Raw genomic sequence first — 27,654 nt, 5'->3', positions numbered from 1 at the left:
GCCTCTCCCGCGGTGAGGGGAGTATGGCTCTAGTACGGCGGCTGCGGCTGTTGTCGCTCGCGGCTCGGTTGCTTCTGGCGCCTCGCCGGGACCTGACGGTCCGCGGTCCCAACGAGCCCCTGCCCGTGGTGCGCATTCCGCGGGCTCTACAGCGGCGGCAGGAAGAGCGGCAGAGCAGGCAGCGGAGCCCCCCGCGGCCGGTGCTGGTGCGACCTGGGCCGCTGCTGATCTCAGCGCGGCGACCAGAGTTGAACCAGCCGGCACGCCTCACGCTGGGCCCTTGGGAGCCCCCGCCACTCGCTTCGCGCGGCTGGAGGAATCGGCGCGCCCACGGGGACCATTTCTCCATCGAGCGCGCGCAACATGAGGCTCCAGCGCTGCGGAACCTCTCGCCAAAGGTCAGCTTCACCGATCTGGGTCTGGAGCGCCGCGTTCTGAGCGCACTACAAGAGGCTGCTCCCGAAGTTGTTCGGCCCACAACCGTGCAGTCGAGTACCATTCCCCCACTCCTTCGCGGCCGCCACATCCTCTGCATCGCAGAAACCGGCAGTGGCAAAACTCTCGGCTACATGCTACCTCTCCTTCAACGGCTCTTGGGCCAGCCAAGCCTGGACCCCTGTCGTATCCCTGCTCCTCGAGGCCTGGTTCTTGTGCCTTCTCGAGAATTAGCCGAACAGGTGCGGGCCGTGGCCCAGCCCTTGGGCAGCTCCTTGGGCCTCCAGGTGCGGGCGTTAGGGGGAGGCCATGGCATGAGTAGGATCAGGCTGCAACTGTCCAAACATCCTCCAGCAGATATACTAGTGGCCACTCCGGGGGCTCTGTGGAAGGCCCTGAAAATTAAACTGATCAGCCTGGAGCAGCTCTCCTTCTTGGTGTTGGATGAGGCAGACACGCTGTTGGATGAAAGCTTCCTGGAACTGGTGGATTACATCTTGGAGGGGAGCCATATAGCAGAAGGCCCAGCTGACTTAAAAGACCCCTTCAATCCCAAAGCTCAGTTAGTGCTGGTGGGGGCCACATTTCCCGAAGGTGTAGGCCAGCTGCTGAGTAAAGTTGCCAGCTTAGACTCTCTAACCACTGTTACCAGTGACAAGCTCCACTGCATCATGCCTCATGTCAGACATACATTCATGAGACTGAAGGGAACAGAGAAGGTGACTGGGTTGGTGCAGATCCTCAAGCAGCATGACAGAGCATCTAGGACTGGCCCCGCAGGAACTGTTCTGGTGTTCTGTAATTGCTCCAGCACTGTGAACTGGCTGGGGTATATTCTGGACGACCACAAAATCCAACACTTAAGACTGCAGGGACAGATGCCAGCCTCAATGAGAGCAGGCATCTTCCAGTCCTTCCAGAAGGGCTCCCGAGACATACTTCTCTGCACAGACATCGCCTCTCGGGGCCTGGACAGCACCCAGGTGGAGCTAGTCATCAATTATGATTTCCCTCTCACCCTGCAAGACTACATCCACAGAGCAGGGAGGGTGGGCCGGGTGGGGAGCGAGGTGCCAGGCACCGTCGTCAGCTTTGTGACCCATCCCTGGGACGTGAGCCTGGTTCAGAAGATGGAGCTGGCAGCTCGCCGGAGGAGAAGTCTTCCAGGACTAGGGTCCTCAGTGAGCCAGCCTTTGCACCAGCAAACCTCATTGCAGCCGGCTTATGTATGATGCCATAACAGGGACCTTTCCCTCTGTGCTGGGTGGGTGAGCACACTTGTCAGTAGGGTGCTCTGGGCTGCCTAGTCACCTTCTGAAGGCCCGGGCTGCTGTCTGCCTTCAAAAGGTAAGCTGCTGGCCAGCACTGGAGGGTGAACTACTGAGCATGGCTCTCTGTAGTCTTTCACATGAAAAATAAAGTCGATCTTGACTCTGTATTGGGTCGTGGTTTCTAACAATAAGCGATGTTTCTATGGCTGTCCCTTAATAACAGTTTCCTTCCACTGGGGCAGAATTCACTAGACTCTGAGAAGATTCACACTCCAAACTACCACACTTAGGACGAAGGCTCTTTCAATTGATGTTTTAGTTTAAATTTTATTTCCTGCCCCCAAACATCCATTAAGCCCCCAGGAGAAGGAAAAGGGGATGTGACTAGCAATAGAGAGAAACTTTCTTCACAACAATGGCCATGGCAAGCTTAGGCACTTTTGGTGAAATCTCTCTGGGAAGTACTGGCAGAGGAATAAAAGGCAAACTGACACAGAGGTATTGCTTGGTGTGCACTTCCAGGCTCTGCTTTCTTTCTCATCTCTTGGTGGCAGGTGGAGGAAGAGGAGAAAAGGTTAAACTTTTTTATAAACCGGCAGAATAAGCTTATAACATCCTCTCACTATCTCTGTATAGGTTCTAGTCTCTGCAGCACTACATAAGCTTTACCCAAAGTAATGAACAGTTGAAAGTCAAATGTAATACTTCACCAAACAACTTAAAAATGCTTGCACACGAAAGGATTAAGTTGCAGAGAACACAAATGGACCCAGAGCAACCTTTGCCAAAAGAGAGTACTGTGCTAACTGTACAGTCACAGCTCTTTTCCATATGAAGAAACAGTCAGAAGGATAAAAGAACTTGGTCAAAATCACACAGGTAAGTAGGACAGAATCTGGTCTGTCTGTCCTGAGGGTTGTGTTCTTTAACCACCAGGCTAGCTTTTCTCAAATCTGATTCATGCATAGAATAACTATACACCTCTGTTTGCCTTGAATATTCCCTGTTTATACATATGCCTGCTGCAGTTTTTAATATTGCCCACTTTGACTCCCCAAAGCAACCGAGAATACACAATAATTTGGTCACTCTATCCATGGACCACTGTGGTGGGACTGCCGAGGAAGCTTATTAAAAGTGCAGCTTCCTGCTGTGACAAAGTGAAAGAGCGGCATGGACATATATACACTACCAAACGTAAGGTAGATAGCTAGTGGGAAGCAGCCGCATAGCACAGGGAGATCAGCTCGGTGCTTTGTGACCGCCTGGAGGGGTGGGATAGGGAGGGTGGGAGGGAGACGCAAAAGGGAGGGGATATGGGAACATATGTATATGTATAACTGATTAAATTTGTTATAAAGCAAAAAATAAAAAAAAATAAAAAAATAAAAAACAAAACTCAACAAATTAGCTCTTCCTTCTGGCATCACAGAATTGGAATATAATATATATATGTATGTATGTATGTATATATTTATTTTACCCAGTTCATTTCTTCCTTGTAGAAACATGCCATTCATTGTTTGTGACTCTAAGCAAACAGAATTTTTTGTCTGTGATTCTGATATATTTCCACGTAAGACTTCTCTGTGTGAAAGGTCATTTTATTGTGGCTTAATCATTTGGTTCTCCTTCAGAAAATGTATGTTACCAGATGACAGAGCCCATCTAAGTCTTTAAGTTATTTTGAAGGGGGGGACAGTAACAAGTTTTGAGTTTTTCTGTTTCCTCTAAACCAGAGATCATGATGAATAGTAATAATAGCATTTGTTGCTATTTATTCTGTGTCAGGCATTGTGTATGGTTTACAGGGACTAACTCATTTTATTTGATCATGAATTCATTCAAGAGACATTTACAGAACACTTAACATTTGCCAGTCTGGTATTATATACTATATAGGCCGTTTTCAGCTAGAATATTCATCAGGGTGGAAAAGAGCAGCAGTCTGACTTTGAATCCTAGTGCAAGAGCCCTATTGCCCAGGAAGAAAGAAAGAGATAGAGAAGATACAAATCAGGTTTTTCTGTTTTTATTCCCTGAGTTTCTCCTCCCAGTATGACAGACTATGTTTTTCAAAGTTTGTTCCTTGATATTTCCACAAGAGAATGAAAATAGATGTTATTTTAAAAGTTCCATGACTAAGAATTTTGCGGGGAAATGTGGCAACTCAACCCTTAAACAGAATTCTTTACTACAGGAGTTCTCAGTACCTCTAGTAGGCTTTGGGGCTCTCCAAAGAGGTGCCACATTTTGTATTATTTCCCAAACGTATTTGATCATAATCTCCCCGCAACTTGCACCCCACACAGGAGGTACAGTGTTAGGGCTCCATGGCACACACTTCAGGAGAGACTTATCCAAGCTATTTTTGCTTTTAAAAGTTTTTTCATTTCCTCCTTTTACTTCAAATCTCTCTAATGCTCTAAAAGCTCCGGGTTTTATTCTCCACAACTGCAAACTCCCCACCTCCCTGACAATCTTACATGTCTTCAACATGTCTAGTTTTCAGACCTCACAGAAACTTCTAGTCAAGTTGGATATGTCTATGAAAGACATTTAGCCTCTCAAATCCCTTCATCCCTGGATGATATAGTGTCCTCGATCCACAACGACTGGGGAAGGAGGGAAGAAGAGGACATAGGGAGAAAGGTTATAACCAGAAAGGGTTAAAAATGTAAATTTCAGTAAACAGATGAAACTTGGTGCAGCCCTGCTGAAAACCTGCCAACTCCTGACTGAAACGAAAATGTATAAAAATTAAAGTCATGGATTATGTTTATCCTGGATGCAAAGTGAAAGGGAAAACTTGGAAACCGTCTGCTTAACCTCGTCATGTTTCAAAGTCAAGTCCAATAATTCTTGTTGGAGGAGGTGTGGAGAGGGAGGAAATGGTCTTTGGAGCTTGGATCATGTAATTCAGCATTTGTGTTAGCCAAATAACTTAACCATTTCCCAACTTGGATTTCTTTCACGTGAGGTGTGTACCTGCACGTTGCTGTGAGTTGCCGCACTGATGAAGTCCACTTGAAAAACAATAGTGTTTGTAATAACTTATAATGGAAAATAATCTGAAAAAGAATATATATATGTACGTATAACTGAATCACTTTGCTGTACACCTGAAACTAACACAGTATTGTAAACCAACCACCATTCAATAAAAAAAGGAAAACAATAGTGTAAGTAATAAAAAGGAGACCTCTTTAAAAAAAAAAAAAAAAAGTGCAGCTTCCTGAGCCCTACTCCAGATCTAGATAAGTTTTCTGAGGGTTGGCTCAAGAATCCAGGTACAGGGCCTCCCTGGTGGCGCAGTGGTTAAGAGTCCGCTTGCCGATGCAGGGGATACGGGTTCGTGCCCCGGTCTGGGAGGATCCCACATGCCGCGGAGCGGCTGGGCCCGTGAGCCATGGCCGCTGGGCCTGCGCATCCGGAGCCTGTGCTCCGCAACGGGAGAGGCCACAACAGTGAGAGGCCCGCATACCGCAAAAAGAAAAAAAAAAAAAAAAAGAATCCAGGTACAAGTCTTTTTAAGTGCTTTTGTGGAACCCCCCAGGTGAGTCTCTCGCTCTCTTAAGTTAATAAACCACTTATTCTGCCTCCCCCAGAGGCCCAGCCAGGTCCAGTTAAGGTAGGAGTCCCTGCACCACATCAGAGGGATGCTCCCAGCCAAGTAGTCTCTGGAGCCTTGGAGAATCTGAATGGTCTCATGCTGGCCCACCTGCCATGATAAACCTCCTCCAGAGCATTCCCCTTCACATTTTACCTTCTACCACTCCCAAAGGCAGTCCGCTCCAATGAGGCCTGACTTCGTCTGTCCTAATGTGCACCCGCCGATTCAAGCAGTTTAGGAATACAAGGTGCTTTGATTCTCAAGCAGGGTGGCCCAACCTCTGGGCACATCCCCTCTGCAACAGCCCCAGTAAACGAATGTCCCATCTTTGCTTTTCAAGGTCGGCAACAGGGAGTCCCCTCCTAAAGAAGGTTCTCTCTCATTGCCACACTATCAAAGGCTGCCCCAAATGTGGTTCCTTCCTGTGGGCCTGATCAGGCTAAGGGCAGAGTTGTCTCTTTCCTTCTCTGAGTCGGACCAAATCGTCTTAGTAACACCTCTCCACACTATTGACCGTGTTTTTCACGGGGGCTGCTGCTGAGCAAAGGTGGAGAGAGAGAGGATTATAATGATTTTTACTTCTAGGGGAGAGGGGAGTGTAATGATTATGTTGTCATTTTGTATTATGTCCTTCTGTCATGAATTTGTTTTGAGTTTGATATTAAAATGAGACCACCATTCCCACTTTCTGAGGTCATTCAGGAGCCTCATTTTGCACCTTTAACATCTCTCTCAGTATCACTTGGAAATGTTTGAAATGGCATGAGCTTGTCCTCACATTCCTATCGGCTGTAAATCCGGAGCCCCGACATGAACCTAACCATTGAGCAGAACACCTCTCCACTACCTGTGTAACGCTGGGTAGGGCCCAAAACCTCTTGGTTTTTTTTAAGTCCTCAGGTGTAAAACTGTGAGGGTGCTATGAATTTATATTTGGGGCAGGACAAGGTCGAGAAGACTGTGTCTTTGCTTTTATTCTTCCAAACTGGAATGTCTTCCCTCTCTTCCCCATGGGTCCAAATCTCACTTGTCCTTCAGGCCCACTACCAAGAAGCCTTCCCTGATTCCCCAGTCCACACAAATCTCTGCCTCTTAGGGTCAGTGCCATACAACCTAGCTGTCTCTTACATTAATCTTGCCTCTCAAGCCAATCTCAGAATGTGGGTCTCTCTTGCCGTCCTGTGGCCCCTGGGGTTGTGCCAGCCCACTGGCACGCCCCACGTGGGGTGTCTACTAGACTAGGGCATGGGCGGGAAGGCCCAGGTGTGAGGGGCCAGGCAGAGTACCTCTGCGTCCACCCTGCTCTCCTCCACAAAACTGCCCCTCCTCCTGAAGCCTGCCCCCCATGTCACAGGTTCCTTATTATGACCTCACTGGGTAGTGATGACCTCACAGGCCTTCTCACAGAATAAATGGCAGGGCAACTGTGAAAACGTGCTGCAGTCAGAGAAACCTCCTACCACCTCTCCACGAGCTATCAATCTCCTTGGTTGTCTGAGAGAGAACCTCTGACTGGATCATCTGTGTTTACTCTAACCTGTGCTCTGTTCCCTGGGTGGACAGTGCAGCAGGTACACCCAGACCGGGCATCTCTACAAGCGGTGTGGTGTGCACACAACCTCACCTGGCTGCCACATGTTCCTGTGGGGCTTGCTCACCACGTACACCTGAGCACTTTCCCAGCTGTAAGTAATACCAGTGACCTGGGACACCTTCAGGGACCCACAGTACTCACTGCTGAGGACAAATGAAAGGTCACCCCTGGACAAGTGTGCAGGATGGTTCTAATCTCTATAACGTAGCCTTCCCCTTTGGGCTACAGGATGCTTCCATTCAGAACCTTTCCTGATTGGCCTCTTAGCAAAAGACAAGTGCATTTTTGTTGGCAAATGGTAAATGGAGCAGTTTGAGGAAGAGGGCCACTCTTGAACCACACCTTCAAACCCAGGCACCTCTGTGCTGTCATGTAGACATCTATATCGGTCCCCTCAGACACATCCCATACTGAGCTGCTGAGTAGTAGGGGAGAGGGTGGTGCCATATTCATGGGAAGACCGGAAGAACCAAGGGGGGTGATGAAGTGCTAGTGAGACTGGAGGGCCGAGGAGATGGTGTCCCAGGAAGCTGGGTTGATGTGAGCCTAGACTTGGTACCCAGAACCCGGTTCTGAGTCTCCTGATCACTCTGCCTCAGTATTTGGCCTTGTTCTAATCTACATAAAAGTATCAGAGGGCTAGAGTTCAGTGTGGTTGAAACAGGCAGTATAAATGGGGCCCAAGAGGGGTCGCGAAGGTGGGAGGGGTTCTTAACCAATTTATATTAGATTATTCTTTTCCAAACCTTGAAAGGCATTTCCATTAAAGCCTCATAAGTGACAGACTTCAAGAAATGTTTTCTCTGTTGTGGAAGGGAGAGATGGAGAGGATCATGATTGCAATTACTTTCGGGTTCTACTGTTTTCTCTGGAAACGGTGAAGAATCTTCCTCATCTGCTGCAGCCATAGGCTCTAGGAATTGCTTTTGCAGCCAGTGTCCCTTCTCTAGGGACTCATAGAGGTGATGGGCCAAGGCTGTGTTTTGGATGTCAAGTAGATTAAAGGTCTTCAGCCAGGGCTTCCCTGGTGGCGCAGTGGTTGAGAGTCCGCCTGCTGATGCAGAGGACACGGGTTCATGCCCCGGTCAGGGAAGATCCCACATGCCATGGAGCGGCTGGGCCCGTGAGCCATGGACACTGAGCCTGCATGTCTGGAGCCTATACTCCGCAGCGGGAGAGGCCACAGCAGTGAGAGGCCCGTGTATCACACACACACAAAAAAAAGGTCTTCAGCCAGAAACTGGGAGAGACATGAGAGAGGGAAATTCTGGCAGGAGACTGTGTACAGCAGAAGTGACTGATCAGTTCTGATTTTCTTTGCAGCAGCAGTGGCTCCCGTTTCTCCTCCTACACCTGGTCACTACCATGTCCTCTACCGAGGGTGTGGAGCAATGCACTTGGGCTGGCATGGGGAGACACACTGCCTGGTTGGTACCTACCGGGCCTACAGGGTTGTTGCTTTGGCCACGCCAGCAAAGGTGGAAGCAGAGAAGCCAGTCCCCAGATGTGCTCCCAAGAGAAAGCATGCTCTGGAAGAGTCCGATGAAGATCTGGGTTGCTCCAGACCCAAAATCTGGTGATTGTAGCATGGTGCCAGGAGGCGGACTCCACAGAATCTTGCTGGCTGAGCCATCCTGAAGAGAGGGCAATGGTTTAACTGCCTAAGGCAGTGAATGCCTCTTCCTGCAATGACCCCCCCGCCCCCCCACTGCCCACTGCCACAGATTAGAACCTGCGTCGTTCTGTCTGAGCCTTCCCCAGCCAGGAGCCTCCTTCCACACTAAATGGCCATAAGCCAGGAGCCTCAGAAACTGAGGTTTGAAATGAGAGTCTGCCCTGAACATCCCAGGGCTGAAGCTGGCCCGGAAGAAAACCTGACGTTCCTCTGCTCAATCCTCAGGGGCCCCTTTGTGAGCTGAAGAAAGAAAAGTCTACACTCTGTGAGCCGAGGAGGATGCAGGAGCAGAGACAGGGTGCAGAGAAGCCTTAGAAGTCTACCACATGGGCTCCTGCCCTGAGCCATTGTCAGCGGCCACCACCACAAACCAGTGGGGAGCTGGGCTTTTTGAAACTGAAAGCAGCAATCTGTGGCTTCCCAAAGAGCCTCCTGCCTGGGGTCTCAGGAGGAAGGATAGAGAGACCCAGGAAGACCTGCTCCCTGAAGCAAGAACAGGATGGAGAGTCAAGCAGCATGCACCCTGCCCTGAGGTTCACATGCTCCTTTATTGCCAGCCCTTTCTGTCCCCAGTGGGGTCCCTTACCGTAGCTCAATAAAATGTTTTTGTGTAACAGATTTCTAGGGTCGCCAGTGCTCAGACTTAGGTCACTACCCCTGTGCTAGGCACTCCTGCCACCCGGGAAAGGTTCCAAAGGTGGAACAGCTCCAGGGGGTGCCAGGGATCAGAGCAAAAACTTGAGAGGCTGGGGATGAAGGAGTTTGGGCACAGTCCCTAAAGCATCTCAGTGGTTGAGCTTCTGTGAGAAGGCACATCCCCAGTGTGGGTGCGTGTGCGTGTGTGTGTGTGTGTGTTGGGGGGAGGAGGTCCCTAGAAAAGGCAGCTAGGGGGAGGGCCTGAGGCTGGAAATGGGGAATGGCGTGAGGCCTCTGAGCAAGCACAGGCACTTAGCCCTTGAGGTTTCTGGGAAAGCTAGAGCCACAGGGGCCACGAGATAAGGCAAGTGTAGCAGCAGAACCCAGGTGCCAGGTCTTTCCTCAGAGCCTATACTTCTCCACGAGGCCGGGCCTTTCACGCTGAGGTAGGAGGGATCCTGGCCAGAAGGTCAGCCAGCAGCTCTGGGAGGAAGGTTACTGCGGTGGGGGCTCTGCTGCCACGGAAATGACTTCATTTCCTTCCACTCAAATAGCCTGCTGACTGGGTTCCTGCTCTGTTGAGTAAAAGGGTCGATGACTCTCCCCAGAAGGTTGTTCAGTTCACATCCCCGAAGTCCCTCCATTCAGGCCCTGGGGAGGTGTAGCGACTCCTGAGGGCGCTCTTTCCTGAGGCTGGCTGCCAGAAGTGGGGGAGGTTCCTGATAGTTCCCAGGCACTGGTTGAAGTCCCCAGAGAATGGTCATGCAGGTTGGGGAGTCAAGTAGGTGGAAAGAGCAGGTCGGGGGCAGAGGGCCCCGTCCTGAATCCAGAGCTCACAAGGTTACCCCCCCCATTTCCAGAAACTCTCTCTTCCCCCACACCAGCCCCCATGGCCCAGTACCGGGAAACCGGGAGCCCAGAGCACTTGTGGCCACAGAGACACTCGCACGCAGCCCTCGGGGTGGGCGGGGCCGGCTGCAGGCAGATGGGGACGAGGTGTGCTCCCGGGAGGCCTCGGGCTGAAGGTGGCCCTCTGAGAAAAGCACTCCAGCTTGGACAGGAAGGTTAGAGGCGGGGGAGAGCAACCTAGGGCGCCCCCTCGGAGCAGTGGGAATGGGAAGAGGGGCAGGGGCAGAGGGAACCCGCGACGGGAGGCGAGTGGGCTCTCAGCAGAGGCCAGCTTAGCTCGCGGGAGCTGCCTCTAAGCAGGGGGCGGGAGGGCAGTGCCGCCCTGTGGCTGCCGGGCTTCGCGGATCGCGGCTCTCCGCACACGGGTCGCAGGGTCCTGTGACTCTGTATCCCCTCCTTCAACCCACCCCCCTTGCGAGGCCGCGCCACAGGGTGGCCTGTGTCGACGGGCAGAACCCCATCGCCCGCCCCTCTCAGACCCGCCTCTGCCCGCCTGCCTGGCCCTGCGCAGCTTGCGGCCCGGGGGCCTCGAAGGTCCCCGCGCACTCAGCCAGCGGCCTCTGCTGTGTCTGCTGCTCCTGCTGGGTCTGCTGCTGCGGCCGGTAACCCGTGCAGACCACGCCGGGCACCTCCAGTACCCCAAGTCCGCGGGAGCGCACACGGGCCCTGATGCGGGGCTTCCCGCTTGTGGACGGGTGGCTGCAGTGTGTGCGGGCTGCTGGGGGCCAGTGGGGGCCTAGCCTGGCCCTGGGCAGGGGAGGAGGTCCAGAGCATGCAGAGCTAGTGGGGAGGCTCCCTCACACCATCCCTGGATGTCCTCGCCATCATCTATGGATGCCCTTCCCCTTCTCTGTCATCCCCTCCCTGGTGGGAACCCCTCAGCCCAGGCCTCAGCTGCTCTTAGTATAGTCTGTGTGACAGTGTGAGGTGGGGGACCCCCAGGCTGGCCCAGGCCAGGCAATGTGTCCTGCCTGATCCCAAGACCTAAGGAGCCCACCCATTTGCCTTGACCTCCCTCCAGCCACAAGGACATGCCCCTGGTCCTGAGGCAGTTTTACCACAATGGGCTACAGGATGTTAATCTGCGCAATTTCAGCCATGGCCAGACCAGCTTGGACAGGCTGAAAGAGGGTCTCGTGGATGCCCAGTTAACAAAGGGACACACAAGGTGCCACCATGGCTGCTGGGGAATGTGGGGCAGTTTGGGGGCCTCAGAGACCACAGGTTAGTCACATTAGAACTAAGTTACCATAGTGACCTAGAAAGTGCCATGCCATGGATGCTAGGGGCTACAGGGGTTGCAGTGAGCTAACCTGACGGGCTTCCAAGTACCACATGTGACTTCTGGGCACAGTGAGTGCTGTGCCAGCTGAGGAGGCTATGAGAAGCCCAAGGAGTTCCAAAGCCCAAACTAAGCCCTGGCCTTCCCTCAGTTCTGGTCCACCTGCATCCCATGCCAGACCCACGAACGGGATGCTGTGCACCTCACCCTGGAGCGAATTCACTTCATCCGCTTCATGTGTGCCTCCTATTCTGAGCTGGAGCTTGTGACCTCAGTTAAAGGTAGATGGGGGACTTCCCTGGTAGTCCAGAGGTTAAGACTCCACGCTTCCACTGCAGGAGGCTCGGGTTTGATCCCCGGTGGGGGAACTAAGAGCCCTCATGCTGCGTGGCACAGCCAAAAAAACAAAAAAAAAAAAGGTAAACAGACTGGTGGTGGTAGGTGTTAGGGACTTCAGTAAGCTACCCCTGCCTCTGAAAATGATCATCTGACCTACCTGCCCCCAGCTCTCAACAATACCCGGAAGTTGGCTTGCCTCATTGGTGTGGAGGGCGGCCACTCACTGGACAGTAGCCTCTCCATCTTCCGTACCTTCTGTGCGTTGTGTGTGCACTACGTGACACTCACCCACACCTGCAACATGCCCTGGTGAGCACAGTGCAAATGGTAAGGGCCCAGTGAGGCAGGGATCTGCCCAAGATCACGCTGGGGCCCAAAGCAAGTTTACCCCTGGGATCCGGCCCTGACCCTGGGGTGGGGAGGGGAATGGAGGTTGCAGAACAAGACTGAATCCCCAGAAGGGCCCTCTTACTGCCAGGCACAGCCCAGTTTGGGTCCCTCCTCTTGCACCAGGGAGTTGCAGGTGTAGACGGTTCAACAGAACCTCTTTCTAGGCTCTTGTAGCCAAGTCATGGCCACCGGTCAGACTGCCTCCTGGCCATCCTGCAGGGCACAGAGCTCAGCAAAGGGTATCCACCCCTTCTACAGCAATGTCAGTCGGCTGACCGGCTTTGGCGAGGTAAGGACCCGGGTTCCATACCCTGCCCCACATGAATGTACAGCCCCGCCTGTTCCCTACAGATAAATGCGCACAAGATAAATGCAGCCCTGATGCCCTCTCCCCATCCTGTCCCTGCAGAAGGTGGTGGCAGAAATGAACCGCCTGGGCATGATGGTGGACTTGTCCCATGTCTCGGATGCTGTGGCACGGCGAGCCCTAGAAGTCTCACAGGCACCTGTCATCTTCTCCCACTCAGCTGGCCGGGGTATGTGCAAGAACACTCGGAATGTTCCTGATGATATCCTGCAGCTTCTGGTGAGAGACTGCCTTGGCCCTCAAACCTAAAGCAAGAGGTTCAAACCAGGAGCCCTTGAACCTGAGCCTCTTCTCCCTCAATTTCCTCAAACCCCAGGTTAAATATCTTCTGCCCCCAAAACCCACAGTCCACAGCCCCTGAACTCTTGAGCCCTAGGTGGGGGTCTAGGTGGCAAGATACTCCTCCAAACCTGGAAACCCAGGGCCAAGACACCACCCAGACCAGGGCTGCGGCTCCTCCATTCACACAAACCCAGAGAGGAGATGACTCTGACCTCAAAGCCAGGGCTGAACACCTTCCTCACAGGGGTCAAGAGAGTGAACAGGCAGGTGGCTGTGCTGGGGGCCAAGCTGACTGTCCACCAGTCTGCCCCTGCAGAAGAAGAACGGTGGCATCGTGATGGTGTCCTTGTCCGTGTGGGTGCTGCAGTGCCACCTGTTAGCCAACGTGTCTACTGTGGCAGGTGAGCCTCACCCTGGGCTCTCTGAAAACTCTGATTTGGAGCTGAAGCTGGGTCCAAATTTGGGGAGGACTTCAGAAGAGCCCCAGTGGTTTGACGCACCTGTTGGCAATAGGTACAGCTCCCAAAAACCCAATAATGGACAGTACATAGCACCTTGGTGCCATGTGGAACTGGAGCCACAGAATCAAAACTACGATACTGATGGGTATCAGGGAGGCTGTCAGACACAGAGCCCGGGTGCTGCCCATCTGTGCCTCTGCAGGGGCTCCTAAAGTGCACTGCCCATACCTCTGGCTAAGGGACTGGACAGCTCCTTATGTCTCTGGGGTTTTCATCAGTTGTACTCTTGTTCCTCTCTCATCCTCCACACCCGCGGAAAGGAGCCCCCACAGGTTCTCAAGGATACTGGGAGGCAGGGTGAACCTTGGGTGGGAAATGGCCCAAATGGGGCTCTGGGGTCCTCTCCAAATTTGAAGTCCAGTCTAGAGCCAGCTGGGATCACTTCAGATCAAACCTCAGGGCCCTCTAGTTGGTACTCTCGGTGCCAGGCCATGAAGGAACTGGCCTGTTTGGCCTACAGGCTGCAAAAAGGGGAATCAACAGAGGCCAGTCATCACCCCCACCCCTGCCCTGGAAGCCTCACACTGCTGACTTTCCATTCTTCAGATCACTTCGACCACATCAGGGCAGTCACTGGATGCAAGTTCATCGGGATTGGCAGAGATTATGATGGGGCTGGCTGGTGAGTGCTTCCCCGTGGCTTGTCTCGGGCTGGCTGGGCAGCAGTGGGGCTTTCACAGCCACCGTGCCCACCACACTGTGGTCCTCATGGCCTTGACCATAGCCTCAGGTGTGCTGGCCCAACTGGTATCTCCCCTCTCCCAGGGTCTGCTTCCTGGGCTCTCCTGTCTGTTTGGCCCTACTCTAGGTCATCATGTTTGTCTAAAACACCACACAGAGCTCATCTGCCCAGCATCTGCGCCCATCCAGTGCCAGCAGGCCCACGGCCTCTGAGCAGACTCTTAGCAAGGTCTGGGCTGGGCTGACCATCTTCTCTGCCTGCAGTTGGGCCTCTGCATTCAGGGGGGTCAACCCAGTTCTTAAAAAGCTTTTCTTCTCTTTATAAGTGGAGGCAAAAATTGTATTCAGTGAAAGGCACAGATCTTAACAGTACAATTCGATGACTTTTGGTGAATAGTCGAGGCGCTTTGGGGGCCTTCCTCTGAAGGATGAAGAGCAGGAGTGAATCATTTACTCTCTCCAAGTCTCCATTTTCCGTATTTGAACAGGGCTGGGGTTCAGTGGACCCTGGACACATAGGGCTTTGGTTCTGACTCAGGACTAGGGAACAGGTCTGAGGCCCAATAGCTGGCTGGCTGGTGGCCACACAGGTTCCCAAAGGGGCTGGAGGACGTGTCCATATACCCGGTACTGATAGAGGAGTTGCTGGGGCATGGCTGGAGTGAGGAAGAGCTCTGGGGTGTGCTTTGAGGAAACGTGCGGCAGGTCTTCAGACAGGTGGGACAGGTATGCTGGGCTGGGCAAAAGAGTAGCTCTGAGCAGGTGGTCTGAGCAGGTGTACGCGGGGGTGCTGTGAGAGGAGCTGCCCGCTGACTGCCGCCTCCAGGTACGGGAGGAGAACGAGGGACAGAGTCGCTTGGAGGATGAGTTCCCAGATGAGTAGCTGGGCAGCTCTTGCCGCTCCGTCCTCCCACGTCTGCATCACAGAGAGGATCTGGCTCCAGACCAGAAACTAACCAGAGATGAGGTTCGTGGGAATCCCATGTTGTCACCTAAGTGGTCATTCTCAAAATCTTGCCCCCACATGGGCCCAGGCCTCACAGTTATTGCTGCCTTCCCAGTCCTCATTATTTGGCTCTGGTGATCCAGTTAATCCTGCCAGATGTCACTTTGGCAGCCACAGATACCCCACAAAGTTTCCTTGCACGCGAGCACAAACATTTCGTGAAAATAAATGCTTTAGAAATGGAATCAGCATGAGTGTCCTTCTCCCTGGTGGGGTCTGTGGTGCAGGCTCCCAATACTGGGCTTTGGTGGGGGACCCTGCAGTTTAGACACTGGATACTCAAGGAAGACCTGTTGGCAGTGGCCTGAGGAAACCCAGGTGGCTTGGCTCAGCACTGGAAGAAGACAGTGGGTGGCTCTGGCTGCAGAAGGGTGGACCTTACTCCGTTCCCTCTGTGTAGCTCACCTAAATCCAGATCCTGACCCACTGAGTACCACCTGGGGATCTTTCAGGGAATGCTGGTTCAGATGCCCAAGAAGAGAACATGCCTAGATCACAAATGATCTTTGTACCTATTTGGACAGAGCCCAGAATCTCAGGCTACTTAATGGGCCATGGACCTCCAATGGCTAGACTGCTCTGGATGTGGGCACACCTCCTCCCCTGTTCCTCAGGGACTTCCTCTCTAATCGGTTCAGGCTACTTAGGCAACCACCCCATCTTCCCCCAGTTCATTAATGATAATAGCAACTGCACTAATTATAGCCAAAATTTAGTTAATACACTGAGTTAATAATGAGAGGTAGGGCTTCCCTGGGGGCGCAGTGGTTAAGAATCCACCTACCGGGCTTCCCTGGTGGCGCAGTGGTTGAGAGTCCGCCTGCCGATGCAGGGGACATGGGTTCGTGACCCGGTCTGGGAAGATCCCACATGCCGCGGAGCGGCTGGGTCCGTGAGCCATGGCCACTGAGCCTGCGCTCCGCAACGGGAGAGGCCACAACAGTGAGAGGCCCACGTACCGCAAAAACAAACAACAACAACAACAACAACAAAAAAAAAAAAACAATAATCCACCTACCAATGCAGGGGACACGGATTCGAGCCCTGGTCCGGGAAGATCCAACATGCCACGGAGCAACTAAGCCCGTGCGCCACAACTACTGAGCCTGCACTCTAGAGCCAGCATGCCACAACTACTGAGCCCCGTGTACCTAGAGCCCATGCTCTGCAACGGGAGAGGCCGCCGCACTGAGAAGCCCACTCACTGCAGCGGGAGTGGCCCCCGCTTGCCACAGCTAGAGAAAGCCCACGCGCAGCAATGAAGACCCAACGCAGTCAAAAATAAATAAATAAAATAAAACAAATAAGTTCATTTAAAAACTAATGAGAGGGGCCTCCCTGGTGGCGCAGTGGTTGAGAGTCCGCCTGCCGATGCAGGGGATACGGGTTCATGCCCCGGTCTGGGAGGATCCCATATGCCGCGGAGCGGCTGGGCCCGTGAGCCATGGCCGCTGAGCCTGCGCTTCCGGAGCCTGTGCTCCGCAACGGGAAAGGCCACAACAGTGAGAGGCCCGCGTACCGCAAAAAAACCCACAAAAAACAAAAAAAAAACTAATGAGAGGTAATAATAATAAATAACATGATTAAAAAAGATAATGACTAATAAAAGATAATAGTTAATACTAACAATCTACACATATCCCATTGGCTGAGCAATTTCATCCCGGCTATATATCCAAGAGGAATGCATATATATGTTCCCCAGTTCCCTAAAATGGTATATGAAATAATATTTATACCTGCACTATTCATAATGCCACCAAATGCATTTCAAAATCAAACTTAACAGAAAAAAAAATCAAACTTCAAGGAGCCAAAGACCAAAGGTTGTTTTTTGGTTTGGGTTGGTTTTTTTTTTTGCCATGCTGTGCGGTTTGTGGGATTTTAGTTTCCCGACCAGGAACTGAACCCTTGCCTTCGGTAAGGAGAATGCAGGGTCCTAACCACTGGACCACCAGGGAATTCCCCCAAAGATTATCTTAAAAGCTGTCATAGGGCTTCCCTGGTGGCGCAGTGGTTGAGAGCCCACCTGCCGATGCAGGGGACACGGGTTTGTGCCCCGGTCCGGGAAGATCCCACATGCCACGGAGCGGCTGGGCCCGTGAGCCATGGCCACTAAGCCTGCGCGTCCGGAGCCTGTGCCCCGCAACGAGAGAGGCCACAACAGTGAGAGGCCCGCGTACCGCAAAAAAAAAAAAAAAAAAAAATATATATATATATATATATATATATATATATATATATATATATATACATATGGAATCACTTTTCTGTCAGTCAAAACATAAAGATCTAATTCACTCTTCTGAATTCTAATTCTTCCTAGAATTTCATGGAATATTTAACCCGTTGGAGGGCGGGCATATCCCTGCAACTAAAACCCCACTTGGACCTGCGACCTGCCTGGCTAGAGGTAAAATTAGGAAGATTCCTGGACCCCTCCCAGTTCCCCCACGAGCCTCCTCCCCGAGTCAGTAGGTACACACAGCTCGGGAGGGGTGGCTGGAGGGCCGGGAGCAGGGGCGGAGGGAGCCCGCGATGCATCGCTAGCGGGCGCTCGCAACAGAGACCAGCCGGGCCCACTAGGGCGCCGTCCTAGTCGGGGCGGGAAGATCCTATCGCCCCCTGGCGGCCACGCTGTGAGGCGGCATTGTGGGTCCCCGCGCGTCTGTCGAGCGTCCAGACTCCAGCCGCTTCAGACGAGGCCGCGCCTCTGGCTCACCTACATCGACGGTTGGGGCCCCATCGTCGCCCTCTGACCCTCGCCCGCCCCTCTCAGGCTCTCGAGACCCGCCTCTGCCCGCCTGCTCGGCCCTGTGCAGCATGCAGCCCGTAGGCCTCAAGGCTCCCCGCGCGCTCACCTGGCGGCCTCTTCTGCGTCTGCTGCTCCTGCTGTGGCTGGTAACCCGCGCCCGGACCACGCAGGGAACCCCCAGCGCCTCGACCAGGCCGGACACCTCCAGCGCCCCAACAGTGCCGGGCTCCCCGAGAGCCCCGAGTCTGCATGAGCGCGCTCGGGCCCTGATGCGGGACTTCCGGCTTGTGGATGGGTGCGTCAGTGCGCCGTGCCGGCTGGTTGGGGCTGAACCGGCCTCTGGGCGGGAGAGGAAGGGCTAGTAGGAGGCTTTCTCACACCACCCCTCTCTCCTCCATCACCCATGGCGTCTTCATCCCCATCACCCCGTTGCCGGTGGAGCCCCCTACCTAAGAATTCCTCCTCAGGACTACCGTCTGTGTGAGGAGGGAGGTGGGCTGGGACAGAACAGGCCCAGGACCTGGAGGCCACGCCCCCTACTCTTACTTTGTCTTGACTCCCCCAGCCAGAACCACCTGCCCCTGTTCCTGAAAGAGCATTTCCGGAACGAGCTACAGGAGGGCAACCTGCACAATTTCAGCCTTGGCCAAACCAGCCTGGACAAGTTCAGGGATGGCCTCGTGGGTGCCCAGGTACCAGAGGGACACACTTAACGGCCGCTGGGGAATGTGGGGGGGCACAGGAACCTGGGTAGACAGGCCTCTGACTATCAGAGGACACGCAGTCTGCCATCATGGGGCTGCTGGAGAGTGCAGGGGTGTTGGAGGTCAAAGCAGGCCAGCGGCATGGGTGCCCAAGTTCTGTGGAGACTCCAAGAAAGTGATCAGAAAATCCCTGGCGAGCGTGGGGGCTCTGAAACCACAAAGGATATGGTGGATTGCCTTTGGGGCATTCACATAGCACATGGACAAACAGCAGGTGAGGACGGGTCCTGCCAGTTTGGCTGCTGGCAACAAGCTGAATAGTCATCAAGGTACCACGGGGTCATGCAGTGCCGCACTCAGGGCCACTGACCCAGATGAGTACCTTGGGGGCTGAGGAGGAGTAGCAGGCCAAGGGCACTTGGAGACCACCCTGATCTCATTCTGGACCCCTGGGCCAACCCCCAGTTCTGGTCAGCCTACGCACCATGCCACACCCAGGACCAGGATGCTGTGCGCCTCACGCTGGAGCAGATTGACCTCATTCGTCGCGTGTGTGCCTCCTACTCTGAACTGGAGCTTGTGACCTCAGCCAGAGGTGGGCTGGGGAATGGGAGGATAGTCAGGGCCTCACTCTGGTGGTTCTGGCCCTGGGCTCTGACCGCTTGATTCTCTGCCCTCTTCTAGGACTGAACAGCACTCAAAAGCTGGCTTGCCTTATTGGTGTGGAGGGTGGTCACTCACTAGACAGCAGCCTGTCTGTGCTGCGCAGTTTCTATCTGCTAGGAGTACGCTACCTGACACTCACCTTCACCTGCAACACGCCCTGGTGAGCAGTGCCTGGCCAGGGTGGAACGGTAGACGCGTGGTGGGGAAACTGCCAGAGAGGTGAGGACAGAGGGGTCCACAGAGGGAGGCTGTGGGTTCTCAGCAGGTCCCTCACACTCCCAGAAAGCAGCTGGTCCAGATCCTCACCCTGTTCTGAGGTGGGATGGATGGACAAAGAGCCTGGAAGTCCAGGCTCTGTTGGCCAAGGTAGGGCCTGCTAGATTGCCTTCCTCTGGCTGTCCTTCAGGGCAGAGAGTTCCACCAAGTTTCAACACTTCTACACCGACATCAGTGGGTTGACAAGCTTTGGTGAGGTAAGGACTCCTTTTCCATATCCTACCCCGCACGTTCCCTACAGATATGTGCATACACGTGCATCCCTCCCGACACCCACCCCCCACCCCCCGCAAAAAAAAAAAAAAAACCCACCTGTCCCTGCAGAAGGTGATAGGGGAAATGAACCGCCTGGGCATGATGGTGGACTTGTCCTACGGGTCGGACACCTTGGCGCGGCAAGCCCTGAAGGTGTCAAGGGCCCCTGTGATCTTCTCCCACTCAGCTGCCAAGGCGGTGTGTGACTATATGCTGAATGTTCCCGATGACATCCTGCAACTTCTGGTGAGCAGCCACCCCAGCCCTCAAACCTGGGACTAGGCATGCTTCATCCAAAGATCCTTTTTTTTAAAAAAAAATATTTATTTATTTATTCAGTTATTTGGTTGCTCTGGGTCTTTGTTGCGGAAGGCGGGCTCCTTAGTTGCAGCATGAGAAATCTTAGTTGCGGCATGCGTGTGGGATCTAGTTCCCTGACCAGGGATCGAACCCCGGCCCCCTGCATTGGGAGTGGGGAGTCTTAACCACTGCGCCACTAGGAAAGTCCCTATCCAAAGACCCTTGACCCTGAACAAAGCTACCAGCCCAGGCCTCACTCACCCTTGGACCCAAGGCTGGTTAACCCTCCCCCATCTCTGAAACTCAAGGCCAAATCTGTTCCACCCAGGGGCCAAGAGGAGTGAAGCCTTACCCAACGCCTCAGGCGAGGAGTGAGCACTTACCCTATCAGGGCCCCCAGGGCATAGGTGGCAGACCATCAGGCTGGAAGTGCCAAGCTGAGTGTCCATTTGTTTATCCATGTAGAAGAAAAATGGTGGCATTGTGATGGTGTCACTGTCCACGGGGGTGCTGCCGTGTAACCTGTTTGCTAACGTGTCCACCGTGGCAGGTGAGCCCTGCTTTGACTCCTTGTGCAGTTGTAGCTTGGCCTGTGGCCGCTAGGGCCCTCAGGACAGCTCTAGGCATCTGGCATACCTGCTGGGCCCTGGGCAGGCCTCTCAACAGCTCAGGGGAGCAGACACAGCTCTTCACTGCCCTGAACCCAGATCTAGGGCTACAACCAGTGCTGATGGGTTTTGGGGACGTAATTGCCTCTGCCTCTGAGTCTCACGTTTGCTCCCACATCTCTGGAAAGGACAGGCAGAGCCTTGCAACCAGGCTCTCAAGGAACCCAGAGGCGTGGTGGCTCCTGGGCAGGAAAAGATCCAAAGGGGTTGGTGGCCCTGAGGTTCACTCTGGTCCAGTGTCTAGCCTATAACCACTTCAGAACTCACAATGGGCTGGGAGCTCTGTGGAGTCAGCTGTTATGTCCTGGAGTGCTGTGGGCAGGGGAATTGGCCACGCTGAGTTCCCCCAGACCAGGGCTGGTCCCAGGATCTAACTCCAGCCTCGTGCTGCCCACCACAACCCTCACCCCCTAGATCACTTTGACCACATCAGAGCCATCACTGGATCTGGGTTCATCGGGATTAGTGGAAACTATGATGGGTCTGGCCGGTGAGTGTTTCCCTGGGGTTTGTCTTGGGTGGGGGGGTTCAGTGGGGAGTCCTTTAGTCTCAGTTCCTTATCCCATGGTCCTCCCATCCTTCAGGCCTCCACCACAGACTCTGGTCTTCCAGCCCACCTGACATCTCCCCACTCCCAGGACCTGTTTCCTGGACTCTCCCTGTCCCTCCTGTGGCCCAGTGGACCCATTCCCACTCCAAGCCATCACAGTTGTTAAGTACCCACCCCCTCACAGGAGACCTCATCTGCCCAGCACATGCTCCACTCCCAGCCCAGCAGATGTGCTGTGGACTGAGCATCTGCTCAGCAGGTAAATGCTGCAGAAGCCCAGTCTTCAAGGAGCTTCCAAAGTTCCATTCAGTAGCCTGAAGAACACGGACCTTCATTTCCCCCATGTAGCTGGGGCTGGTGTGACAGTGGGCCCTAGGCCAGGATCGGGTCCACAGCTAGCCAGCTGGTGGCCACACAGGTTCCCACAGGGGCTGGAGGACGTGTCCACATACCCGATACTGATAGAGGAGTTGCTGAGGCGTGGCTGGAGGGAGGAAGAGCTGCAGGGTGTCCTTCGTGGAAACCTGCTGCGGGTCTTCAGACAAGTGGAACAGGTATGCTGGGCTGGGCAAAAAGATGGTTCAGTGTTTCAGCAGGTGGCAGGCGTGGGGGAGGGGGTGCTGGGGAAGCCACTGACTGCTGACTTTCATCCCCAGGTGAGAGAGGAAAACAGTGGCCAGAGCCCTGCAGAGGATGAATTTCCAAACAGGCAGGTGGGCAGGTCGTGCCACTCCCACCTGACTCAGCCTCAGAATGAACACCTGGCCACACACCGGGTGGGAAACAAGTGGCCAACCAATCAGGCCCTCCAGAGGCCCTCAAAAGCCTCCCCACACCTCGTTCTAGGCCTCATGGCTGCTGCCACCTTCTCAATCCTCATCTTATGGCTCTAGTGACCTGGCCAGTCCTCCAGAGGTCACTGTGTCAAAGTCTCACAAAGTTCCCCTCCTAGTGGTCCAGGCACGAACATAGGTATGCTGAGAATAAACATTTGGGTACAGAGCCAGGTGTGAGTGTCCTTCCTCCTTCACAGGCAGGGGGGTTGGGTCTGGTGGGCTCTTGGTTGGTGAGCCGTCTTATGTTCTAGCCCCAGCTGCTCAAGATGGGTGGTTCCTATTGGCCTCCAGCTTTGTCTTTCTCAGGAAAGGCAGAGGCATCTTACCTTATTCTTATTCTAAAAGCCTGTGCCCACAGAAGAGCACTAAGGAATCAAGTGCAGAGTTGATCCCATCATGGAGTGTGACAGTGGTAGTTCCAATCTCTCTCTGAAAGGTTTAAAATTTTTTTTTGTTTTTTTGTTTGTTTATTTTTAAAGGGTGATACCTTTTGTAGCATAAACTAACTTGTTTGGAAATATCAAGAGAGGAAGCGTGAAAAGCTTTTAAATTTTTCAGATAAGGTCCTCTTTTTTTTTCTTAAACTGAGTCTTTAGTGGAGGTGGAGAAATCAGGTCTTGGGAAGAAAAAAAAAAGGAACATAGTGCCATCTGCCCAGCTTACTACAGGCCTTCCATCTCGGACCACTTTCCTCTCCCAATCCACAAGGGTGGGCTGGAGCCAGATCGAAGTTCCTTCCATGGGAACTCGAAATTAGCAGAGAGACTACAGTGCCACGTATGACATAAATTGTGTCCATATATGTGTGGGTCTCTTTGAATTCTGTTCCATTTATTTGGGCTATTTGTTTATTGTATTATCAATACTATAAAGTTTTAATCACGGCGACTTTATTTTTTCTAATTTATTTTTGGCTGCGTTGGGTCTTCGTTGCTGCACGCGGGCTTTCTCTAGTTGCGGCGAGAGGGGGCTACTCTTCGTTGCGGTGCGCACGCTTCTCATTACGGTGGCTTCTCTTGTTGGGGAGCATGGGCTCTAGGCGCGCGGGCTTCAGTAGTTGTGGCACGCGGACTTAGTAGTTGTGGCTCGCGGGCTCTAGAGCGCAGGCTCAGTAATTGTAGCGCACGGGCTTAGTTGCTCCGCGGCGTGTGGGATCTTCCCGGACCGGGGCTCAATGTCCCCTGCATTGGTAGGCAGATTCTTAACCACTGAGCCACCAGGGAAGTCCCATCTCGGCAACTTTAAAACAAGTCTTGACATCAAGTAGAGTGAGTCTTCCCACTTTAAGAGCATCATATCAGTAAATATTTGATCAGATAAGTAGATCCACAATGAATGATATAAAATAAGAGATTTATTATAGGGATTAGACTTTATGTACATATAGGAGACAATGGAAAAGGCTGCTTGATCTGGTGTTGGGTATTAAATCTGTACAGGTAAGCTGGGCCAGAGTTAAAAAGGAGAGCTGGATGTGAGGTAGAGGAGAACCTGAATGAACCCATAAGGACAAACTGGAAAAACTGGATATCCATTTGTGAAAAAAAAAAAACAGAATATTGACCCCTATTTCACACCATATAGAATAAAACATACAAAATAATATTATCTGAATATGTTATTGATCCAAATGCAAAAGATAAAAGTACAAAACTCTTAGAAAGGGACTTCCCTGGTGGTCCAGTGGCTAAGACTCAGCGCTCCCAATGCACGGGGCCCAGCTTTGATTCCTGGTCAGGGAACTAGATCGCACATGCTGCAACTAAGAGTTCACATGCCACAGCTTAAAAGATCCCACATGCCACAACGAAGATCCCGCACCAGCAATGAAGATCCCGAGTGCTGCAATGAAGACCCAGCACGCTCTTCAATAAGTGATGGGAAAACTGGACAGCTACATGTAAAAGAATGAAATTATGAACCCTAACACCATACAAAAAAATAAACTCAAATTGGATTAAAGACCTAAATGTGAGACCGGACACTATAAAACTCTTAGAGGAAAACACAGGAAAAACACTCTTTGATATAAATCACAGCAAGATCTTTTTTGACCCACTTCCTTGAGCAATGGAAACAAAAACAAAAATAAACAAATGGGACCTAATGAAACTTAAAAGCTTTTGCACAGCAAAGGAAACTATAAACAAGATGAAAAGACAACCCTCAGAATGGGAGAAAATATTTGCAAACAAATCAATGGGCAAAGGATTAATCTCTAAAATATATAAATAGCTCATGCAGCTCAATATTAAAGAAACAAACACCCCAATCAAAAAATGGGCAGAAGACCTAAATAGACATTTCTCCAAGACATACAGATGGCCAAGAAGCACATGAAAAGCTGCTTAACATCACATTATTAGAGAGATGCAAATCAAAACTACAATGAGGTATCACCTCACACCAGTCAGAATGGGCATCATCAGAAAATCTACAAACAACAAATGCTGGAGAGGGTGTGGAGAAAAGGGAACCCTCTTGCACTGTTGGTGGGAATGTAAATTGATACAGCCACTATGGAGAACAGTATGGAGGTTCCTTAAAAAATTAAAAGTAGAATTACCATATGACCCAGCAATCCCACTACTGGGCATGTACCCAGAGAAAACCATAATTCAAAAAGACACATGCACTCCAAAGTTCATTGCAGCACTATTTACAGTAGCCAGGACATAGAAGCAACCTAAGTGTCCATCGACAGATGAATAGCTAAAGAAGATGTGGCGCGTATATACAATGGAATATTACTGAGCCATAAAAAGGAATGAAATTGAGTTATTTGTAATGAGGTGGATGGACCTAGAGTCTGTCATACAGAGTGAAGTAAGTCATCAGGAGATAAACAAATACCGTATGCTAACACGTATATATGGAATCTAAAAAAATGGTTCTGATGAACCTAGGGGGAGGACAGGAATAAAGACGCAGACATAGAGAATGGACTTGAGGACACGGGGAGGGGGAACTGTAAGCTGGGACGAAGTAAGAGAGTAGCATTGACATATATACAATAACAAATGTAAAATAGATAGCTAGTGGGAAGCAGTTGCATTGCACAGGGATATTAGCTCGGTGCTTTGTGACCACCTAAAGGGGTGGGATAGGGAGGGTGGGAGGGAGACACAAGAGGGAGGAGATATGGGGATATATGTATACATATAGCTGATTCACTTTGTTATACAGCAGAAACTAACACACCATTGTAAAGCAATTATACTCCAATAAAGATGTTAAAGGAAAAAAAAAAAAAAGACACATGCACCCCAATGTTCATTACAGCACTATTTACAATAGCCAGGTCATGGAAGCAACCTAAATGCCCATTGACAGATGAATGGATAAAGAAGATGTGGTACGTATATACAATGGAATATTACTCAGCCATAAAAAGGAACGAAATTGGGTCATTTGTAGAGACATGGATGGATCTAGAGACTGTCATACAGAGTGAAGTAAGTCAGAAAGAGAAAAATATATATCACATATTAACGCATATATGTGGAAGCTAGAAAAATGGTACAGATGAACTGGTTTGCAGGGCAGAAATAGAGACACAGATGTAGAGAACAAACGTATGGACACCAACGGGGAAAAGTGGCAGGGGGAATGGTGGTGGTGGGATGAATTGGGAGATTGGGATTGACATATATACACTAATATGTATAACATAGATAACAAATAAGAACCTATGTATAAAAAAATAAATAAAAATTAAAAAATTAAAAAAAAGATGTTAAAAAAAAGAAAAAATGGCCCGGCGTGGCCAAATAAATAAATACTAAAAAAAGAAAAAAAGAAAATGAAAAGGTTATCAACCTTACTAGTCACTAAGGACATGCAAAATAAAACTCACAAAAAAGGATAACTAAAATTCAACAGATGAACAATACCAAGCGCTTGTAAGGGTGTGGAGCAGCAGGTATTCTCTCATACCCTGCTGGTGGCAGTGTAAACTGATAAAAACTGCATTGAGGGCTTCCCTTGGAGAGGCAATGGTTGAGAGTCTGCCTGCCGATGCAGGGGACACGGGTTTCTGCCCCGGGCCGGGAAGATCCCACATGCCGTGGAGCGGCTGGGCCCATGAGCCATGGCCGCTGAGCCTGTGCGTCCAGAGCCTGTGCTCCGCAACGGGAGAGGCCCGCGTACCGGAAAAAAAAAAAAAAGAAGTATAGGGGAAGTTGTATCCTAGCTACAGAGTCCCCCAGAGTCTAAGGTTTCAGTTGTGCTGTGGTGGCCTATCTTCCACACAGCACCTGACCCCACCCCTGAGGAGAGAGGCCAGGTAAGAACTATGGGGAGGGAACCTTTGCAGAGCATCAGGGAAGACCAAGGAGGGGGCACCTGTTCATTCTTTAGTCAAAAAATGTGTTGGGACCAGGACTGAAGATACCAAGGTAATGAGACCAAAATGGTCCTGCCAATGTGAAATCCACAGTCTAGTGGGCATGAAAAACATTAAAGATCTCCACCAACACGTTTCTCCCTGCAGTGGGTCCTATGAAGGGAAAGTGCCCCAGGGGAACACAATCCAGGGGAGGGTGAAGCGGGGTAGGGGGGAGGTGGGGTGTGTTTCAGAGAAGTCTTCTGGGGAAGTGGTACTCCAAGCTGAGGCCTCCTCCATACAGAGGAGTTTGGTAAATGAGGGTGGGGGCAGAGGGTAGAAAGGCATTCTGCCAGGTGCAAGTGCTGCACAGAAACTCCTTGAGTTTGGGGAAGTGAAAGAAGCCAAAGCATCTGAGCATCTGGTCTTCCATGATGCTCAGCCAGAAAGGCTGAGGCTGGCGAGGAGGATAGGGAGAGATGCAGCTGGAGAGGTTGGAGGGGCCAGAGGGAGCAGGGCCCTGTGGACCAAGAGAAGAGCTTGGGCTTTTTCTTTAGAAGAGGTGGCTCTACTAGGAGCAGGGAGTCCATTGGAAGGCTGCTACTGTGGGCAGGTGAAGGTGGCATGAAGGACAGGACAAAGCAACAGACCCTGGCCAGGATGACTGTGGGGTAGGGGCCAGAATAGGGGTCAGCTCCGAGGTCTTCCTGCGGGGCCCAGCGACTCTGATCCCTTATTCTGCCCCAGAGTTGGAGGTCAGAGGGTGCAGAGTCTGAGGTAGGTTGGAAAGATACCACTAATTCTGATATTCTAAAGCCCTCTGAGTCATAAAAGGGAGAGAAAAAATGGAGACAGAGGTGTGAGGTGGCCTCTGGGCTTTTCTGGTAGAGAAACAAATAGCTAAAAGAATGGCCTAGAAAGATAAAGATGTTAAAGTAAAGCCAACTGGATAAGTTATCTTAAGCAGTGGAGTAGAAAGTGAAAGAAAATTTAAGAGCAAAGAAGTAAATGGCTTGGGTAAAGGAATCCCTAAGAGGTGAGATAGTAAAAGATAAAACTGAGATGAAAGAACTTGGCTAAAGAATCCAATGCAGCGTCCAAAGAGGCAAACGGGGCTGGGCGAGGGGGATGGGTGTCCTTCCCACCGAGGAGGAAGCAGCCGCTACTGAAGGGGCAGGAATCCCCAGCAGCCTCCAACAGGGAGACATGGAGGGTGGGGGAAGGGAGGGGACTTTCCTGGGTTTCCGTTCCCAAGGTTGCGGAGGAGAGAGGTGGAAGAGAGAGATGATGAAAATGGGGAGGGGGTACTCAGGAATGGT

At 51.8% G+C, this 27,654-nt stretch overlaps 2 protein-coding genes and 1 pseudogene across 2 annotated transcripts; all 3 read left to right on the top strand.

Moving 5' to 3' along the window:
- Positions 1-20: 20 nt before the first annotated feature.
- On the top strand, positions 21-1,871 carry DDX28 (DEAD-box helicase 28). Its single transcript, XM_060084370.1, has one exon. The coding sequence runs from the start codon at positions 24-26 to the stop codon at positions 1,665-1,667; it is 1,644 nt and encodes a 547-aa protein (XP_059940353.1). The 5' UTR covers positions 21-23; the 3' UTR covers positions 1,668-1,871.
- Positions 1,872-9,504: 7,633 nt separating this feature from the next.
- Positions 9,505-17,760, top strand: LOC132479677 (dipeptidase 2-like; annotated as a pseudogene).
- A 64-nt stretch (positions 17,761-17,824) lies between these two features.
- On the top strand, positions 17,825-22,068 carry DPEP3 (dipeptidase 3). The gene is made up of 10 exons (XM_060083642.1): positions 17,825-18,051; positions 18,322-18,448; positions 18,926-19,055; positions 19,145-19,286; positions 19,533-19,599; positions 19,727-19,903; positions 20,423-20,507; positions 21,040-21,115; positions 21,594-21,729; positions 21,832-22,068. Exons 1-10 carry the CDS (start codon positions 17,825-17,827, stop codon positions 22,066-22,068), a joined length of 1,404 nt encoding a protein of 467 aa, XP_059939625.1.
- Positions 22,069-27,654: the final 5,586 nt, after the last annotated feature.

Source organism: Mesoplodon densirostris, chromosome 19 (genome assembly GCF_025265405.1).
Source record: "Mesoplodon densirostris isolate mMesDen1 chromosome 19, mMesDen1 primary haplotype, whole genome shotgun sequence".
In the NCBI taxonomy this organism is placed as follows: domain Eukaryota; kingdom Metazoa; phylum Chordata; class Mammalia; order Artiodactyla; family Ziphiidae; genus Mesoplodon; species Mesoplodon densirostris.
The sequence above is the reverse complement of the archived record's forward strand: the minus strand, read 5'-3'. Positions and strand labels throughout refer to the sequence as shown.

Excerpts from the sequence above, each read along its gene's own strand:
- DPEP3 (XM_060083642.1), top strand. The coding sequence starts at position 17,825 with ATGCAGCCCGTAGGCCTCAAGGCTCCCCGCGCGCTCACCTGGCGGCCT. Across the intron at positions 19,287-19,532 it reads TTCACCTGCAACACGCCCTG|GGCAGAGAGTTCCACCAAGT; the intron begins GTGAGCAGTGCC and ends GCTGTCCTTCAG. Across the intron at positions 20,508-21,039 it reads TAACGTGTCCACCGTGGCAG|ATCACTTTGACCACATCAGA; the intron begins GTGAGCCCTGCT and ends CTCACCCCCTAG.
- DDX28 (XM_060084370.1), top strand. The coding sequence starts at position 24 with ATGGCTCTAGTACGGCGGCTGCGGCTGTTGTCGCTCGCGGCTCGGTTG.